Source organism: Staurois parvus, unplaced genomic scaffold, assembly GCF_062004578.1.
Source record: "Staurois parvus isolate SC_StPar_1 unplaced genomic scaffold, SC_StPar_1.0 ptg000376l, whole genome shotgun sequence".
NCBI lineage: Eukaryota > Metazoa > Chordata > Amphibia > Anura > Ranidae > Staurois > Staurois parvus.
This window is the reverse complement of record NW_028318172.1, coordinates 2778011-2797021: the sequence shown is the minus strand read 5'-3', so window position 1 is coordinate 2797021 and position 19011 is coordinate 2778011. Positions and strand designations below refer to the sequence as shown.

Below are 19011 nucleotides of genomic sequence, written 5' to 3'. Positions count from 1 at the left end.
GAAGAATACCTTTTATATTGTGACTGGTTTTCTGGAGGAAAGTGGAGGAGAAAATCATAATCGTTGGAGGAAATCAATGAGAGGAGATTGTAACCCAGAGTGGTTAATCTGCCCTGCTGTCTCTGCTATAGGGTAATTACCCATCCATATTAGAGTTGGAGAGTGGTGGTTTGGTTATCACTTGGCACGTGTGTTTTACATTATTTAAGGTATGACACTATGTCGAGTTTTTTTCTTTTTTTGAGGTGCATGAATATCAGGATTTGCGGGTATTAAGAAGGTTTTGGTGATGAAAGAAGAAGAAAAAGTTTTAGTGTTTGTATTACACTTGTGAGGATTATTTTTTTGGGACTTTTGATTTTATTTTTTATTTTTATTTTTATTTTTGGACACGGTGGGATTTTTGGACATAAAAAATTTTTTATATATAATTTTTATAATTTTTTATATAAGTTTTGGTTTTATTTTTTGATTTGATGTATTTTCTCATAGAAAAGTCACATATATATTGTTTAGCTGGCCTTCAAGGGTGAAGGTAGATCACTTTTCTGGGATATTATAGGTTTAAGTGTTGTGATATATAAGTATAAGTTCTTTCCTGACATGTTCCAATATAAATGGCCAACAGTAAATACATGAAACATTTCATTGCATTTTTTCAACAGAATATGCATTTTCAGATAGTAACAAATCATTGTTCAGTTTTCACAGCAACACATTAAAAGAGTGTAAAAACGGTTAAATTGTAACTTTTCTAAGATGGAATAAGGTTACGAAATAAAAACCAAATCCAGCAATAAAATGTATTTTCAAAAGTTTATACAGGGCTGAAAACCTCATTAATGTATACCAAAAGAAGGCATAGGTGACAACTCAAATACAGTTGTGAAATTATTTAATAATATTTAGTAACAAAAAAAAACAAAACAAAAAAACAAACAAAAACAAAAAACACAACTAGTCCCACCAGCCCACAATATTCCCTCCCATATGTTATTTAGATTACAGCACTAGACGTCGTAGTTGGGATTCTTTCTGAGAATGACAAATCCCTCAAGGATGGGTGTCACAGGAAGATATTCCTCTGTTGCCAGTTCTGCCCGCTCACCATGTGCCAGTAACACAGGGGTAGTATGCGTCTGGAAACCAGTGATTGTCTTAGGCTTCCCAGCTTGACCCACAACATCTACAGCCTACAGGAAAAAAAAAAAAAAAAAAAGACAAAAAATCATGACTTTAAGGCAATGTAATATGTTCTTTGTTGTTTGGCAAGTCAGTGAAAAGGTCCATAGCAACCAAATCATACATTTCTTTTCTTTTTCATGACAATGACAACTAAAACCTGTTTTTGGGTAACACCAAATTATTTTAAATGTGTGCACATCCTCTGATATAAAAGATGAGGACTCCGCAATTATTTTTTATTTACTGTGGCTATCTGGGCCCTCGAAGTCCAGTTTTTTAATTAATCAGTAGGTAAATCATACTTACTTGACCCACTCGAACAGATACTGGTAAAGGCCGCAACTCCTCATCAAATGTGACCAGCATTCGTGGCTGCATTGCAGCTACTAAACCGTAGAGAACGTAATGAGACTTTCCCAAAATAACTAAAAAATAAAGTAAAAATACACATACAGTGAGATACAGCAGCTGCCAAAAGAAAAGGCAAAACAAAAAAATGGATCAATAAATATTAAGAGGGTCAACATGGAGAAAGAATACATGACTTACTGTTCCTTACATCCAGGAAAGACACAAGTACAGTTAATAACCCAGCCACTGCTACCTGACTCATGAGCTGGCGGTCACTATGATATGGACATAGTGTGAGTGTGCCTTTGCCAAGGTGTGTCAGACCCTGTAAAACATGAATGTCCTCAGTTAAGAGACGGCTGTAAGAAAGTTTAATAGAAAAAAAAAAACCCATAATGAGAACACACACATGTATACCTAAACATACAAATGTTCTACCCTAGCACAAGTGTAGTCTTTTTCCAGAGTTCCATTGTCTCCACACACTTTTTTTCACTGCACAGCCATTAAGGGCCCAAAACCATGCCTATGATCCAAGGTGATGTTGTGGCAACCCCAAAAATCACAAAAACTGTCCCATAGTCTATAGCGAAGTATTCTTTAGATGTTCAAAGGTTTACTGCATAGCTACATTTCTTTACATAAACTAGACCAGCCTTTCTCAACCAGGGTGTCCAGGCATCCTGGGGAGCCTTCAGGCTTTTTTAGGGGTGCTGTGGCAAAATGCTTCAAAACTGCCCTAAAATTGTATACAAGCCAGCAGGTGGATCAAACCTGCTTTTTAGTTATATAAAGCCATAGGTTTTCATTGTGCACTTTTACAACTTGCCAACTTCCAGCATCCATTGATAAGGAGGATGTCGGGTGCCTTCACAGCAATTCTTTTTTGCCCTTCCCCTGCCACTCTTTTATAAGCAGTGGGGGTCACATTAGCTGAGTGATGGAGAGAAACTAAGGGAGAAACATTGGAATACTAGTCAGTACCAGTTTGCAAGGGAATACTTGCTTTGGGAGAATAAATCACCTCTAACGTTGGTTGTCCTAAGCGTGTGGATGTTGCTGCATTATGTAAAACTATTAGAATAGTTTTTCACATTTTAGAATGGGGTGCCTTGAGATTGTGCAGAATGTCAAAGGGTGCCTCAAGATTGTCCATAATTTTAAAGGGTGCCTCAAGATTGTCCATAATTTTAAAGGGTGCCTCAAGATTGTCCATAATTTTAAAGGGTGCCTTGACTTAATGTTTGAGAAACACTGGACTAGACAAATATAACAAGAGTTCTGTACTCAGAAGACTTCAGTTACGTTTGGGATGTACTGTCACCTACAGGAGGTTTGGACACTGGCATACAGAAATATTAAAAGCCAACCCCCTGTATAACCCCTCCTCTACCAAGTATGCCTCAATTTGCTGGAAAAGCAGTACTTGACGCATTAACAGTTGATTTTTGATCCTATTGTCTTTTCTTGTGGTCCTCAGGAAGAAGGGGAATGGGAAATGATGATGATTCAAGGAGGGTTCTTGCACCCCCCGACCCCCATTTTTTCTCCTTCTTTTGATGGTGAGACTACACCTGATCCCGAGTACAGCTGGAATCCTCACCTCACATTTTTCCTTATATATTCCTATATGCCCCTAGTTACATTTGTCTTGGAGTACACAGGAGGGAAAAAAAATAGTTGCACATTGTGTTGCACTGAACGATTATTTTTCACCTATTCCACAACTGGTCCAATTACCATAGGTGCAATCTTCAGTATATTTTGGCTGTTTAATGTTTATAAGGAGGTGTGCACATTCCGCACACCAGCAGGTGAGTATTTCTAATGTGCATTCTAGTCTGTACATTTTTTTTTTTTAATTAACTTTTTGCTCTCTCTCTCTCATTTGTAAACTTATGTGACTTGTAACAGAAATGCCTACATGTGATAGTGCCATGCAGAATGGACTGTGTATTGTACGAGCACAATGTATTAAATAAAGAATATTAAAAAGTGCTATTTAACTTCTAAATACTTTTTACTGGTTTTAAAATTGGGGAAACAAAGAAGTAGCAAAAACACACTGACATACAGATATACAGTAGGTAAACATTACAGCATTTTGAAAGAACTATGATAACACAGATGTATACCCTTGCATGACATGAATCCCTGAGGGACTCAGACACACATAGTTGGAAGTATAGCACATACATTTCAAACGGTCTTACTCTTATGTGGAGTGTATGGTTATACAAGTCTATAGCAGTATGACAGCATGCAATATAAACAGGGTTTTGAAGTAATCAGAGTATGGATTTGGGCTTGGACAAAAAAAAAGGGTTATTTTCTTTCCCCTTTAATGAGGGAAAAAAAATTCAGATACAGTTGAGATATTAAAAAAAAAAAATCCAACTGAAGGGGTAGGAAACAATCATGACAGGCCCAGAAGGGCGCTTAGGACTGACTCAGAATCAATTCAAGGACCTTTGCCTGAATCTGAACTTGAGGAGGTGAACCCCGTCCACAGCCAGGGAGCAGAGGGGGTCCCCACACCAAGGACTACCTAATCCTTAGAGAAAATGTGAGTGTCTTACTTAGAGCCCAAGCCCATAGCAATAGGGGGGTAAGAAGGGCCAAGAGCAAAAGAGAGAAGGGGAGACCAACCTGAGGGAGGGTTCCCCCAACTCCCAATGCAAAAAAGACAGAATTCCCTAACTGTTAATGAGAGGCCCAATTGCACACAGAGTGCAGACCTTTTTAAAGAGTTAATACCTGCACTACCTAAAAACAAAAATAAACCGCACCTGCAGACACAAGGTGCCCACAGCACCTTGAAGACTTAACAAAAACTCCACAGGGGGTGCAGCACTGTTCAGCCAATTGGTAAATTGATAATATATCAAACAAACATTATATCATAAAGTCCAACTTGATAATACGATTCCTCATGTGAACTCAAAGTAGGACTCCATATAATGTCCTGCAGTCCCTTGTTATTTTGTTCTTCCACTTCAAACTGTCCCATCGGCTTTCTATGGTATGGGTATGCACTCCTGTCCTTGGGTTGATAAAATGGTGCTTATGATTGACCTTGAATCATCTCTCCTTTAGCTCTAGGAACAGTATGCTCTCCACAAATCCAAATACTGCAAACTCTAATTTCATGTCCTTGATTATATGGTATAGGAGATTAGTCAGATTTGTCAGGGTCTAAAAGGAAGCATTCCCTGCAAATTCCCCCAAAAACCCACTGTTGAAGCACACGACCTATATTTTTCAAAAAATTGGTGTGGTAAATGGAAAACGTAGAGAGCACTGTCATTCATAAGTGACAATATTCAGCAGTCAGACTGCAGTTATGTGAGAAAGTCTCTAACACCAAGGGAAGAAAATTCTCTATACCGAAGCCCAAGACTGACTCAGACATTGAAACCATGCCCCTCCACCTCCTTTCTGGTTCTAGGGATGAGGGCTCATCATTGGCAGATATCACAAGAAGGAGCGTCGGCAACTCATTTCAACACCAGAGTAAATTGTCCCCCTCTCCCAGATCAATTTCAATGGCTCCCACATAATTGAAAAGTGGAGGCAAAAATGCAAAAGTACCTAAATATCTAATAAAAAACATCTAACATGTACAATATTACAACAAATACCCACAGCCACTCTTACTCCATCCATTACCAACTGCACATTTGGTAATAATATTTTTTTCCCTACCTGTGCCAATCGCACCATGAAAAGATTGTTGGGGTCTTTAGCATGATACTGGGCCAACTGCCGCAACATTGCAGCAAGACGGGCATTGTTGGTTCCTAAAGAAAGAAAAATGAAACATGGCTTTTATACTCAGTTCCCAGTACAAATACTAGGTTATAACTCTAGGAGGTGATAAAACTTACCACTGCCCACCATGCCCATAGCAAAGATGGAGTTGTAGGAAACTTCAGGGTCTGCATCATGAGAGAATTTGCTCAGAGTATCCAGGATATTCAGCCTTGGATTGGACACAGAGATGAGAGCTAGAGCCAAAGGAACAGCTCTGCGGAGCGTGGGCTCACCATATCTTAGCTATTAGGAAACAATTGGAAGAAAAAAAAAAAAGTTAACTGAAAAATTCTAAATTTTGTACTCTCTCTAAAATCCTTTTCTAGGAGTCTATTGAGGGACACAGGAATTCAGATGCAGCTAGGTTGTACTCCTGCCAACAGGAGGATTGCACACGGACAAACAATTGTAAGACAACACCAAGATGCCACCTTCTCTACCAAGCATGCCTTAGTTTTGTAGCAAGTACCAAAAGCCAGAATAATCCTATTATCTCTCCTATCCATTGAGAGTCGGTCACAGGAATTGAAATACCATCAAGACATCCAAAAGCAGTCCAACTAAGAGGTTTGTAACACAGTAACAACTGCTAAGAGGCCCAAAAATAACATGGTACTTGATGTGGTCAATAGAAAACCCATGGACAACCCAAAAAGGAACCTAGGTTAAAAACAGGTCCAAGTGAGCCAGACCCACCAGTATATATGGGAAAACATAAGGCCCTTACACCCATAGGTCATCTGGATCAAAGGGATGGAAACTTCAAGGCTATAAACGTTGTCTGGCCAGACAAACAATTTGGTATCAGCACAACACAACAGCCCACAAGGGATGTGAAGTGACTGCCAAGATCGCCAGAGAATTCATGAAGTTCAGTCACACAAAGTTAGTGTGACTGAAGGGGCAAGGTGCATGGGAGGCACTCCTACAAGGATAGGCAAAAATGGAAGTTAGGGATTTAGACCCAAACTGGGATTAAGGAAGATCTGATCTGACGGCCTGATTAGATTGGACAAAGAAGAGCTTCCTTATTGGGCAATAATTTGCAATGTGGGCTAAATGAATTGGACAAGTAAAAAATTAAAAGAATTGTTTATATTTACACCTAAGATCAGTTTAATACATTTAACAATTTATATAAATTGTTTTTAAAACCATAGTTGCTGTGTATTTGCAATCATACACTGCTCAAAAAAAATTAAACGGAACACTTTTTAGTACTGAGTATAGCATCAAGTCAATTAAACTCCTGGGATATTGATCTGGTCAGTTAAGTGGCAGAGGGGGTTGTTAATCAGTTTCAGCTGCTTTGGCGTTATGAAATTAACAGGTACACAGATGGGAAACAATGAGATGACCTCCAAAACAGGAATAATTTTACAGGTGGAGGCCTCTGACATTTTTTTCCCTACTCATCTTTTCTGACTGTTTTTCACTAGTTTTGCATTTGGCTGGGTTCAGTGTCACTACTTGTAGCATGAGGCAATACCTGAACCCTACAGAGGTTGCATAGGCAGTCCAACTCCTCCAGGATGGCACATCAATACGTGCCATTGCCAGAAGGTTTGCTGTGTCTTCCAGCACAGTCTCAAGAGCATGAAGGAGATTGCAGGAGAATGGCAGTTACTCTAGGAGAGCTGGACAGAGCTGTAGAAGGTCCTTAACCCATCAGCAGGACCAGTAGCTTTAATGGGATCTCCCGTCCCAATAGCCCCACCGGCTAGTAACAGGGACAAACAAAGACTGGATTGACTTTGTTCGACGAAATTCCACTCTCCTACCCTTCTTTCTGTAACCCAGAAGGCGACCAGTGTGACGTCACTTGCGGGTTACTGCTGTCACTTTCTTCACATAGGGGACTTTGTGTCCCCTATGTGATGAATAAAAAAAAGAACATCCACCCCACTAAAAACTGTTGAGGCCCTCCCCACCCCCACATACATCCATGTATGAACGTAAACACATACATCAGGGCGCCTAGGTGTGAAACCGTCGATTGCGATACATGTTACATATCGCCGTGTGTGTCAGAGTAGGAGCAATAAATGCAATAAAAGAGCTTTTGACGATAGGGTACTAAAGTCTGTCGCCATTTCATAGGAGCACACAAATTTATAGTTTGGCATGTTGGGTATCTATTTACTCAGGGTAACCTTCGTCTTTTTTATTTTACTTATATAATTTGAGTAATTTATTACGTACGTTTGGCCTAAAATTTACTTTAGTGTGTTTTTACTGAAATTTTGCAATTCCCAGACCTTTGCAACAACATCGCATGACATAAAAAAATGGAACTACCACTATTTTATTCTAAATGGCGGACCACAGTCCGAGAACAGCCCCAGCAGCGCTCCCTTCTGGACCGCCAGCCCGCAATGACAGATTCGCTACTAAGCAACACAGAATGTGCCCATCAGAGTGCTCCTAAACATAAAATGTGCCCATCAGCACAAAGGGCTCATTTTATGTTAGGGGCACTATGATGGGCATCTTTTATGTTAAGGGGGCACTGATAGGCACGTTATATTAAGAGGGCACATGCTATGGAAAGGGTACATGATGGAAAAGGGCACTCTGATGGGTAATATGAAGGAAAGGGGTACACAGATGGGGAAATATGATGGAAAGAGGTACTTTGAGTGTAAAGGGGGCACTCTGACAGGAATACCTGATGTAAGGTGGCACTGTGATGGGGATACCTGATGTAAAGGGGCATTCTGATTGGGACAACTGATGTAAAGGAGCACTCTGATGGGCACACCTGATGTGATGGGAATACACGATGTAAAGTTGCACTGTGATGGCAACACCTAATGTAAGGGGGCACGCAGCTGATGGGCAGTTTTAAATAAGGATAAAAAAGAAAAAACATTTTTTAATGCAACTATATGATTTTAGACAAAGACAGAAACAAACAGCCAATAGTTTTGTGACTAAAGGCCACTAACACACATTCTGCATACTTTCATTTTTGGAGGCTGGTTTTGAAGCTTTAAATTTTGACAACCTCACAAAAAATGGATGGGTTCTAATTTATGAAACAGTTAAAAACATTTAACATCGCATTAAAATCAAAAATGTTTTGCAGGATTATAGCTCAGGAAACTTAAAGCAGAACTAAACCCAACAACTTAACGGTTTCCCAAAACAGTTACATTCAAGGCATGCCATCAATGATAACGGTCACATTAGCTTTGCTCTCAACCGAACTGCCAAGCCATCAAATGGCTGGTGTCATAACTGATCACATGTGCAGCACCACTGCAACTGCAGATCAAACAGAGGCCAAGACAGCAGGCTTCTTTGTGTATAAAAGGATAGGGCGTTTTGTTCGACTTTAAGATCAAACTTAACGCCCCACCCCTTTTACCCATAGAAAATTAAAACAGTTGTAAAAAAGGTTTATTTTTTTTAAACCTTAATGCATTCTCCGCATCAGAGTAAAAAAACCTTTCCATGTCAGCTCCCTCCAGCCCCCAATTTAATACTGAGGCCTACATCGATCCAGTGCTGTGCCTGTTTGCAGCAGTGCTGCTCTTCTTCCCCAACTTCTCACAGGAAGCTAGGCAGCAGCAGGATGTGCACCTCAGTGAACAATTTCAACATATGCCCAGATGAATGACCTCCCATACATGCACACGAGTTATGTTATCCCGGCAAAATCCCAAACCCAGAAGATGATCAGGCAAAGATGTTGGCACCAGCAAGAAGTGCTGGAAAGGAGGGCAGCATTGTTCTGCTTTAACAAAGGGTAACCAAAGCAATTTCTCATTATATTGAGTATTAGATGAATACAAACTAAAATATTTCCTGACAGCAGAGGAACAATTCACTGTGTATTAAAAGACCATTACCAGATGTCCAAAGGTGCGCAGTGCCATCTCTGACCCAATTTCTTCACCCATGGCAATAAGAGCAATACCCAAGACCGCCACACCCTAAACACAAAAAAAAAAAAGAAAAGAAAAGAAAAAAATTAGGTAGTACCTCAGCATTCAGCTGAAAATAAATATTTTTACAGGTAAAGCTGCATATAAATATTAAATCTTAACATCCTGAGTTTTTATATAATGCTCTGTTAATGATATACTATATTATGCAATATATTGAATAGATGGATTTATGTCTAAGCTACAGTTAAGATGTTACCTGGTGAGATCCCATGTCTGCAGCAGTCTCTTTCTTTTCCTTTTTGTCCTTCTTCTCTTCTTCTTTTTCCTTATTGTCATAATGTTCACTGCAGATATGCAAAAGCTGCTGCACTTTCAAGACATTCCCAGAACCTGTAAAAAAGCAAAACATACTACGTACTCAGATGATGTACTAATGCTGGCTATATCTCAATTTCAGCCTAAATACAGCAGTGCAAGTTACCAAGATTAAAGCAGTATTAAACCCAATAATCAATAAGTAATATATTCACCAATCTTAGATGTGTCAGCTGCATTAGTTTTGTTGTTTTAGGCATTTTTAGCCTCTGTTTTTAACTGCTGAGCTGGCCATTAACACACCTCCTGTATTAGAGTGCCTACACTTTGGATGAAGGAGCAACAGACACAGCTTTGGGCAGCAGCATTGTCAATCTAGGGGGAGGGTTGCGTTAGATGTACTAGCAGATTTAAATACACAAACCAAAGCCAAACTCCAACTCACACTTTTAAGCAGTTACAGCAACAGATTTTTACCTTCTGGGTTAAAGAATAAATGGTAAATCATTGTAAGTACCCCTTGTCAGTGTTAAATGGTTTGTTTCAACCCTCTAACTGCTACATCTGCATGACAGCTTGTTCTGTTGAAAAATTGCAGACTTACTGGCTAGATTATCAGGTGAAAGCAAGGAAAGACTAATTCAATGTGTTTATTCAAGACAATTGGGTTTGACTTAACAAAAAATTTATAAAATTTAAAACAGTTGAACAATTCCATTACCTTGACAGAAACCAATCTGCTATAACAAAAAACACACACACTAACTCCTCTATAACTTGAGACTTCTCACTAAAAAAAGAAAACTAATGCAGCCACCACACCTAAGAATTGGTAAACTGTGATATAATAAAGGTTTGCTTTTGGGATTAATAAGTAATAACAAGCAGAAAATGTTATTATACATGATTTAACCAACAGTTTGCACAGCGCTTAACAACAAGAGGGCAGACACTACAGTTACAATACAATTCAATACAGGAGGAATCAGAGGGCCCTGCTTGTTAGAGCTTACAATCTAAAAGGGAGATTCAGGTGATACAAAAAGGTAATAACTGTGTGGGATGAGCTGATGGAGAAAAGTGGAAATCCAGTTGTTAGGTGGGTAGGCTTCTCTGATGAGAAGGGTTTTCAGAGATAGCCTAAAAGTGGACAGAGTAGGAGATGGCCGGACAGATTGGGATAGGGAGTTCCGTAGGATGGGACAGGCTTGGGAAAAGTCTTGGAAGTGAGCATAGGAGGTGGTGATATCACCATAATCCATACCACCCAATTATAATAATTTCAGGTAAATTATTTCAAAAGGCCTAATAAAGCCAGTAGTGATGAAAAAGAAACTTGAAGATTGCAACATCCAAGGCAAGCAGCTAGACACAATGAAAAATAAAACAGTGATGTTGTTCATTCAGAAAAAGAGCAGGAGTCAAAATGTAGATCATGGTTTAACACCCTTAAAACGAAGCACACACTGTTTAATTTACATTGTCCCTTCTATTTCTGTATATGGATGATGACACTAATTAAAAAAATCGAAGTACCTTTTTCCTAATTGATATACAGCTGTGATTCTGGGGAAATGCTCAGCATAGAAACTCACTGAAGCTGAGCATGTGCAGAGTTGCCACTACAACTGAAAAATCCCTAGCTGAACTGGGGATATGAACAAAAGGTGGAGACAGTAGAAGGATCAACCAGGTTTTTTGCAGAATACAGAAAACTAATCTCGTATAGACGGAGTATGAACAGCATGTAGTACAGCATTTATTGATAGTTTTAATGATATGGGTTTAGCGACACTAAGAAAAAGTAAGTAACTTGCCAGCATATGCACAGATGTCCACTAAGGTGTTGGCAAAGCTCCGGAATGGCTCAGAAACAACCTCCAGTGCAGCAAGAATAGCCTCAATGGCTTCACCTTTCCCTGTATAAGAGAAAAACAAAAAACTATAGGTTTACCTAGCCCAAATGTTTAACCAAAATCTGCATCCACAATCTTCTGACATCTCTTACCCAGATGGTTCAGTCCCAAGCCAAGAGGAAGCCAGCGAGCAAAGGTGTCCTTCAACTCCTGTTCTGATTTTTCCATAATGGTCTGAAGTATGGTGGATGTTACATCCCCGTTACAGGATCCCACAGCAATCATACCACAAGCAAGAGCTGTCACTCCAACCACCTGTGTGTGATTAACCATAAATATATATCTATATCCAGGAATAATGTGATCACATTTCAGAGAAGAAGGGATTAACTAATTTAATTGCATAAACTCAAATCAATTCTCAGTCAAGCAAGGTACTTTAAAGTAAAGCTATTTCTGCTACTCATCATAATGTTCATGAATAGAAAACATGCATGCAAATTACTGGCACTTGTCTAGCTCACCTAATTAAAGCAGAACTTTAGGCGAAGGCATGAAAATTGGCAGACAGGCAGGATTCTTAACTACCTGCCGACCGCAGGTAGCCGAATGACGGCTTCACTGCGGCCGGCCAGTTCTGGGTGGACGTCATATGACGTCCTCCCAGAACGCGCTCTCCTGCGCGCCCCAGGGGGCGCGCACCCGGCGATCTCCGTGATCGCTGTGTCCTACGGACACAGCTGATCGCGTGATGTGGTAAAAGGCCAATCACAGCGGTATTTTACCACCTGATCAGCGGTGTCCAATGACACACTGATCAGAGGAAAATGCAAGTGCCGGTTCTTGGCTGCACTTTCCTCACGCTGTCAGATCGTGAGGAAAGTACTGCCGAGAACCGGCAGTTGTCAGAGCGGGGATCGGCACTGATGATCAGTGCCCTGATGATCGGTGCCCAGCAGTGCCACCCGCAAGCTCCGCCCACCTGTGCCCAGCAGTGCGCCCACTAGCTCCGCCCACCTGTGCCCAGCAGTGCACCCACCTGTGCCCAGCAGTGCACCCAGCTGTGCCACTCTGCAGTGTCACACACCTGTGCCCAGAAGTGCCACCCACCTGTGCCTAGCAGTGCCACCCACCAGTGCCACCCACCAGTGCCACCAGTCTGTGCCCAGGGGTTGTGCCAGTCAGTGCCGCCAGTCAGTGCCCAGCAGTGATGCCAGTCAGTGCCGTCTGTCAGTACCCATCATCAGTGTCACCTATCAGTGCCGCCTATCAGTGCTGCATATTAGTGCTGCCTATCCGTGACACCTCATTAGTGCTGTCTATCAGTGCCGCCTATCCGTGACACCTCATTAGTACTGCCTATCAGTGCCCTTTAGTGCTGCCTATCAGTGCCGCCTATCAGTGCCCATCAGTGCTGCCTCATCAACACACATCAGTGAAGGAGAAAAATTACCTGTTTGAAAAATTTTATAATAGAAACAAAGAAACATTTTTTTTTTCAAATTTTTTGCACTTTTTGTATTTATAGCGCAAAAAGTAAAGCGCCCAGTGGCGATTAAATACCACCAAAAGAAAGCTCTATTTGTGAGAAAAAAATGATCAAAATTTCATATGGGTACAATGTTGCATGACCGCGCAATTGTCAAAGTGCGGCAGCGCTGAAAGCTGAAAATTGGCCTGGTAAAGAAGGGGGTATAAGTGCCTGGTAGGCAAGTGGTTAATGCAGAAAAGACATGCTTTGTCTCTTCTTACCTGCCTGTCCGCCCCTGTACAGAGAGCCATGAATACGCAAGCTCACTGTACAAATTCGGAATCTGACTGATTTGGCTTCAAAGCAGCATCAATTCTTACACTTGCACAAAGTCAAGGATTTTGTAGCATTTGACACAGGTGTATGATTAACCAATTTCTGCAAGCAGGTCCTAATTATCAACAATTTTATACGCAAGTTGAACACAGACATTAACAAACAGAAATTGTTGTGTAGTAAACTTAAAACTGAGCAAGGAACAGCCAGACTCTGCTAAGATGGGGTTGTGGAAGACAGTTTTAAGTCACAGGTCATACACCATGGACCTGTGACTGAATACAGCAACAAGGCACAAGATAGTTTTACTGCATCAGCAAGGTCTCTCCCAGGCAAAGATTTCAAATCAGACTGGGGTTTCAAGATGTTCTGTTCAAGCTCTTTAGAAGAAGCACAAAGAAAAAGGCAACATTTAGGACTGAAGCCACAGTGGTAGGCCCTGGAAACTTATAGTGATACTAAAAGGTTTGGGTTTTTTTTTTTTGTACTATAACAAACATGTTATACTTACCTGCTCTGTGTAGTGGTTTTGCACAGAGCAGCCTGGATCCTCCTCTTCTTGGGTCCCTGTAAGCTCTCCTGGCTCCTCCTTTCTATCAGGTGCCACCACAGCAAGCAGCCTTGAGCCTTTAGAACCACTTTAATACAGCAGATGAAAAACACATCATGCTTACTTCCCTTTGATATTGGAAGATGTCCGGCTGAGCCATCAGCACAGAACGGATGGAAACCAGGGGATACACCCATCTACTGTCTGGAGAAGTCTGGCCGAAATGGTCTTCATGGAAGAATTGCGGCCAAAAAGCCAAACCTCCGACATGGAAACAAGGCTAAGCAACTCCACTTTGCATAAAAACATAGCAAATGGGATGCCTAAAAATGACAGCTGGTGCTCTGGACTGATATTCTAAAATTTTAAACATCTGGCTATAGCAGGAGGCAGTTTGTTTGCCAAAGGGCTAGAGAGTGATACAATAATGACTGTCTGGAGGCAACAGTGGAGCATGGTGGAGGTTCCTTGCAAGTTTTGGGCTGCATTTCTGCAAATGGTGTTGGAGATTCGGTCAGAATGAATGGTATCCTCAATGCTGAGAAATACAGACAGATACTTATCCATCATGCTATACCCATCAGGTAGGAGTGTGATTGGCCCCAAAAGCAGCAGAAGCAGGACAATGCCCCCAAACACACAGCCAATGTAATCAAGAACTATCTTCAGTGTAAAGAAAACAAGAAGTCCTGGATGTGATTGTTTGGCCCCCCCAGAGCCCTGATCTCAACATAATCGAGTCTGTCTTGAATTACATGAAGAGACAGAAGGATTTGGAGGCAACCTACATCAACAGAAGATCTGTGGTTAATTCTCCAAGATGTTTGGAATAACCTACCTGCCAAGTTCCTGCAAAAAACTGCGTACAAGTGTACCTAGAACTGATGCTGTTCTGAAGGCAAGGGGTGGTCCCACACATACATACACACACGGTAAAATAAGTATTGATCACATCACCATTTTTCTGGAAAAATATATTTCTAAAGGTGCTACTAACATGAAATTGTCACCACATGTGGGTAAAAACCCATGCAATCCATACATATGAGACCAAACAAATAAGTTCAGAAATTAAGTTATGTGTATTAAAATAGAATGACACAGGGAAAAAAAAGTATTGGACATGCTGAGTGATCACTGGTCATGCGATCTTGTAAGCTCTCAGTTTCATAGCAAGTGTTGGACAGCAGCAGAGTCACAACGATGTTATAGCCAGAGGCGAGTGTGTTGGGATTTTTTTTCTTCTTAGTAACCCCAAACCTTTAAAAGCTAGCTGCATGAAATAAGCATATCATGACTTTAACACTAGTAACATGACCACAGACAATCAGACCTTAGCAATGCTAACAGCTCACCTCCATACTGGACTTTGAATCCCCCATTACTGGAAGCAGCAGTGTAAGAACGTCCTCACGATTAGATCCTGCATAAGCAAGCCCAAGCCTAAAGGCCCAGAAAGTTATACAACATAAATTTAGGACTTCTTGACATTCTCATTCCACATAATTACAGTTCACAGCACAGGTGTATTAAGTTCACATCTATTTATTGTATTTATAATTGTTCATTCTTATCTTTTAGTATACCAAAATAAAACTATTCTACACTAAACAGCAGCCATAGTCATAAGAAAAAGCTGATGTACGAGAGTTCCAGATTTTGAGAAAACTGGATTACAAGTTTACATTTCTCCTAGATTTCTCGCATATACATGTTCATAATATAGCTACAGTGGGTATAGAAAAGAATCACCCTCCTTTAAAATAATTTTTCCCGTATGTGCTTGCTGCTTACAGCTAACAATAAATTAAATCATGCTAGATTACCAGGTCCAACAGAGCATCATTCCTAGTTGGGGCCTCTATGAACTGTACCATAAAATTGTCCTGTAGTAGGTTTAAAAATTTTTGCCCTTTAACTGCTCCTGCGGTACAATTACTTCAATTTCCAAGTAGTTAAAATCCCCCATTATTATCATTGTCCCAGCCCTTGAACTGAGAAAATACAGCTGGATAAAACGAAAAACTGCATGTCTTCATTTCAGGCTGCAAAGTAACAAAATGCGGGGAGTGATTCATTTCTATACCCACTGTAGTTTGCCTTCAAAAGGGTGCCTTTTTGCTCTGCTATGCCTTTTGCAAAATCTAGGATTTTGGATTCCAGGAGTGAAGGCAAAATTTTCCTTTCTTAAGCCCAGTCCACACCTTCAATTTACGTGAACTACATAGCATTAACCGCTTGCTAACTGGCAGCAGTACCCATACATTGCAGTGAACTTCCTGGTTTAGAGGCATGTGCCCCCTGCTAGTCCGTGCTGTGCCTGGACACTGCACAAGTTTGTCAGCAAGTTAGGCCAATTATTTTGGCTGTATACCTGCTGATCGGCTGTGGTCAGTCACAGCACAGAGATCAACACACAGAATTCAACACACAGAATTCAACACACAGAATTCAACACACAGAATTCAACACACAGAATTCAACACACAGAATTCAACACACAGAATTCAACACACAGAATTCAACACACAGAATTCAACACACAGAATTCAACACACAGAATTCAACACACAGAATTCAACACACAGACTCTGGCTGGACTTCTCCCTGCAATCAGTTACCATTCAGAACTGAAAGCAAGGAGAGACCCAGTCAGATCTGTAAGAAAAAGCAGCACACATACACTTGCATACACTTGTTGGACATAGTTAACCCCTTGATTGTCCTCCTGATCACTCCTGTCACCCAGCCAGTGTCATTAATACAGTGTACAGTATTATCACTGTATTAGTGTCATTACAAAATCAGTGTTAGTTAGCGTCCCTCCCAGCCAGTATCTTGATCATAATTACAACTATACTAGTGTTTCCAATATCCCAATAGTATAGTGTCCCCAAAATAATACTTTGGTTTGTAGCAAAGACATGTATCAGAAAATATTTTGTCCTAAATTAAGAAATTTGATTTTATTGGATATGTTTTATAACAAAAAGTAGAAAATATAGTGTTCAATAAAAAAAACCCAGTGGTGATCAAATACCACTATAAGAAAGTTCTATTTGTGTGGAAAAATTATATAAAATTTAATTTGGGTAGTGTTGCATGACCAAGCAATTGCCAGTTAAAGTGGCAACAGTGCTGAATAGCAACATAATGCCCTGTTCATGAGGGGGTAAACCATTCCAGAGGTCAAGTGGTTAAGTTTCTGATATAGCCATTTTAGAGAAAGTCATCACAGAAGGCAGCCCTGTGATTAGAAACACTTTGTTTTCTGGTGCTAGGCACAAGGTCTACTTCTCCGTATAAGAAGCACTTGAAATGTGTAGTAAGCAATAAAAGGCTAGGATTTATTTTTGTTTTGTATTTTTTGTGAAAACACTGTCTTTGTTTGCTTGATGCTGCATACATAGCAAAACAGCTGTGTGGACTCTTGCTCTCTGTAAATAAAAACCCACAGAGGTATCTGCCCCAAAAGTGAAGAAAATAAGGCTGCTATCATTACAGTATCCTTAGATTAGTTACAAAAGTGTCCAGTACTCACCCAAAGATGGCACCAAGTCGCATTGTGTTGCTGTTATGTAGAACATAGTCTGACAACAGAGCCAAAGCTGGGTCACATTCATTTCTCACCCCAGAATTCACAATCCCACAGGCTAAGAGAGCTCCAGACTGCAAAGGAGGCGATTACATTAAGCAAATGTTGAAATGCCTTAGTGGATAAAAAGCTAATGGCACTAAATTAAACTGAAGAACTGAACAACACTGCTACCTATATGTTAAAAGAAGGAAGCTTCAAAACTCACCTTGATGTAGTCTTCTGAGGAATATAAATATTTGTCTATCTGAGTTAGGCCACCATCAACGTCCCACAGAAGAATCATTCCCAAGGAAGCAGCAGCACTGAGCATTCCTAATGAAATAACATTGCAAAAGGTCATACTGGAGTAACATGGGTAAAAAATAAAAACAATGGCGACACAGAGAACAAAATAACAGCATGGCAGTCCTTACCATGATCCTTGTTTTTATACAGCCATTTGTTTCCATCATCAGTCAGCAGCTTGTCTTGACCAAAGGCAGCATTAACAAATCCATTCACAAATGATGAGGCTAGATTCATCCGAGCTGAATCTACTTGTGATCCACTGCCTCCAAATCCTATTAAAAACATTCTAAATTTTATAAACAAACCATATAATTACTTGTTTCAAAATTACACTGTCTGCTCTATAAACTCACTGTTATTTTCCAGGTGGGTTTTGTAAATGTCATCTGGCACCTTGGGCTCCATAATATCCAACTAGGGAGGAAAACAATTGCCAAAAAAGGATTCATTCACGTGATAATTAAAAAATAAATAAATAAATAAATAAACACAATTATCAGGATTTTCACCTCACGAGCCAGAGCCAAGAAGTTGCTGTTTAGCTGAACATTTGACATGATTTCTGTCAAATCCTCATACTCTTCCACATCCTCATTCAGACTAAGATAGACTCCATGGCGGCCTAGCATAAACGCCATTTGTTTCTGTATAACGCTAGATTTAAAAAAAATAAAAAAAAACACAGCTTAGATGCAAGTAAATATTTAATATCTGTTCACAAGGATATTTTAAAAGAGAAAGCCAGCTTTCAAATAAGTGAATAGGAATATTCATAAAATCACAGATATACTGTTCAAAGACTAAAATGAGTGATGAGAGTTGTACAGACTTAACTATTTAGGATGGTTTGCTATGTATTGTGTGAAATGAAGTACACAGCAATGCCCACGTCACCAAGAATTGTACAGATATGCAGGTATAAGGTCACCAATTTGTGGAAAAAGGAAAACATAAAATATCTACATATCTTAAGTGTTAGGTACCTTAACACATTCTATTCCTGTCCTTTCAGAACTGTTTTTTAGTACTTGCTCATAAAAGCAGCAAGGACTGTTGCTCCTCTGCAAAGCAATCCATGCTCAGATCGCTTTTAAGAGGCATTTGACAGGCGGTAAAGAGGCAATATGTTGCCTCCTCACCACCTGTTTTAAACCCCGTAAAAAAAAAAGGCATCCCCATACCACAACTGCATGCAATGCGCACACAGTTGCGGGGTGGTTTGAGTTCAACCCTATCCAACTGGAGGTATATTTTCAGCTGCGGACACAGCATGTGTATACCCCCAGCTGCTGCTTCTGCAGCTAAAGGTGGAGCAGTTGGGGGTGGTAAAAGCAGCTCAATTGCAACCACACAGG

General features: G+C 40.3%; 1 protein-coding gene across 2 annotated transcripts in view; it reads right to left on the bottom strand.

Annotated features, from left to right (window-relative positions):
- Window positions 1-802: 802 nt before the first annotated feature.
- PSMD2 (proteasome 26S subunit ubiquitin receptor, non-ATPase 2) overlaps window positions 803-19011 on the bottom strand; it is a 34667-nt gene continuing 16458 nt past the window's right edge. For both annotated transcript variants that reach the window (XM_089685498.1, XM_089685499.1), the window contains 15 exons: window positions 18166-18310; window positions 18010-18070; window positions 17782-17928; window positions 17574-17680; window positions 17312-17439; window positions 15126-15213; window positions 11566-11728; window positions 11375-11476; window positions 9499-9632; window positions 9204-9287; window positions 5424-5592; window positions 5242-5336; window positions 1735-1861; window positions 1492-1610; window positions 803-1193 (listed from right to left, as the gene is read on the bottom strand). In XM_089685498.1, the coding sequence (XP_089541624.1) occupies window positions 1011-1193; window positions 1492-1610; window positions 1735-1861; window positions 5242-5336; window positions 5424-5592; window positions 9204-9287; window positions 9499-9632; window positions 11375-11476; window positions 11566-11728; window positions 15126-15213; window positions 17312-17439; window positions 17574-17680; window positions 17782-17928; window positions 18010-18070; window positions 18166-18310 (1852 nt within the window). In that variant the 3' untranslated portion in view covers window positions 803-1010. The remainder of the gene's footprint in view (window positions 1194-1491; window positions 1611-1734; window positions 1862-5241; window positions 5337-5423; window positions 5593-9203; window positions 9288-9498; window positions 9633-11374; window positions 11477-11565; window positions 11729-15125; window positions 15214-17311; window positions 17440-17573; window positions 17681-17781; window positions 17929-18009; window positions 18071-18165; window positions 18311-19011) is intronic.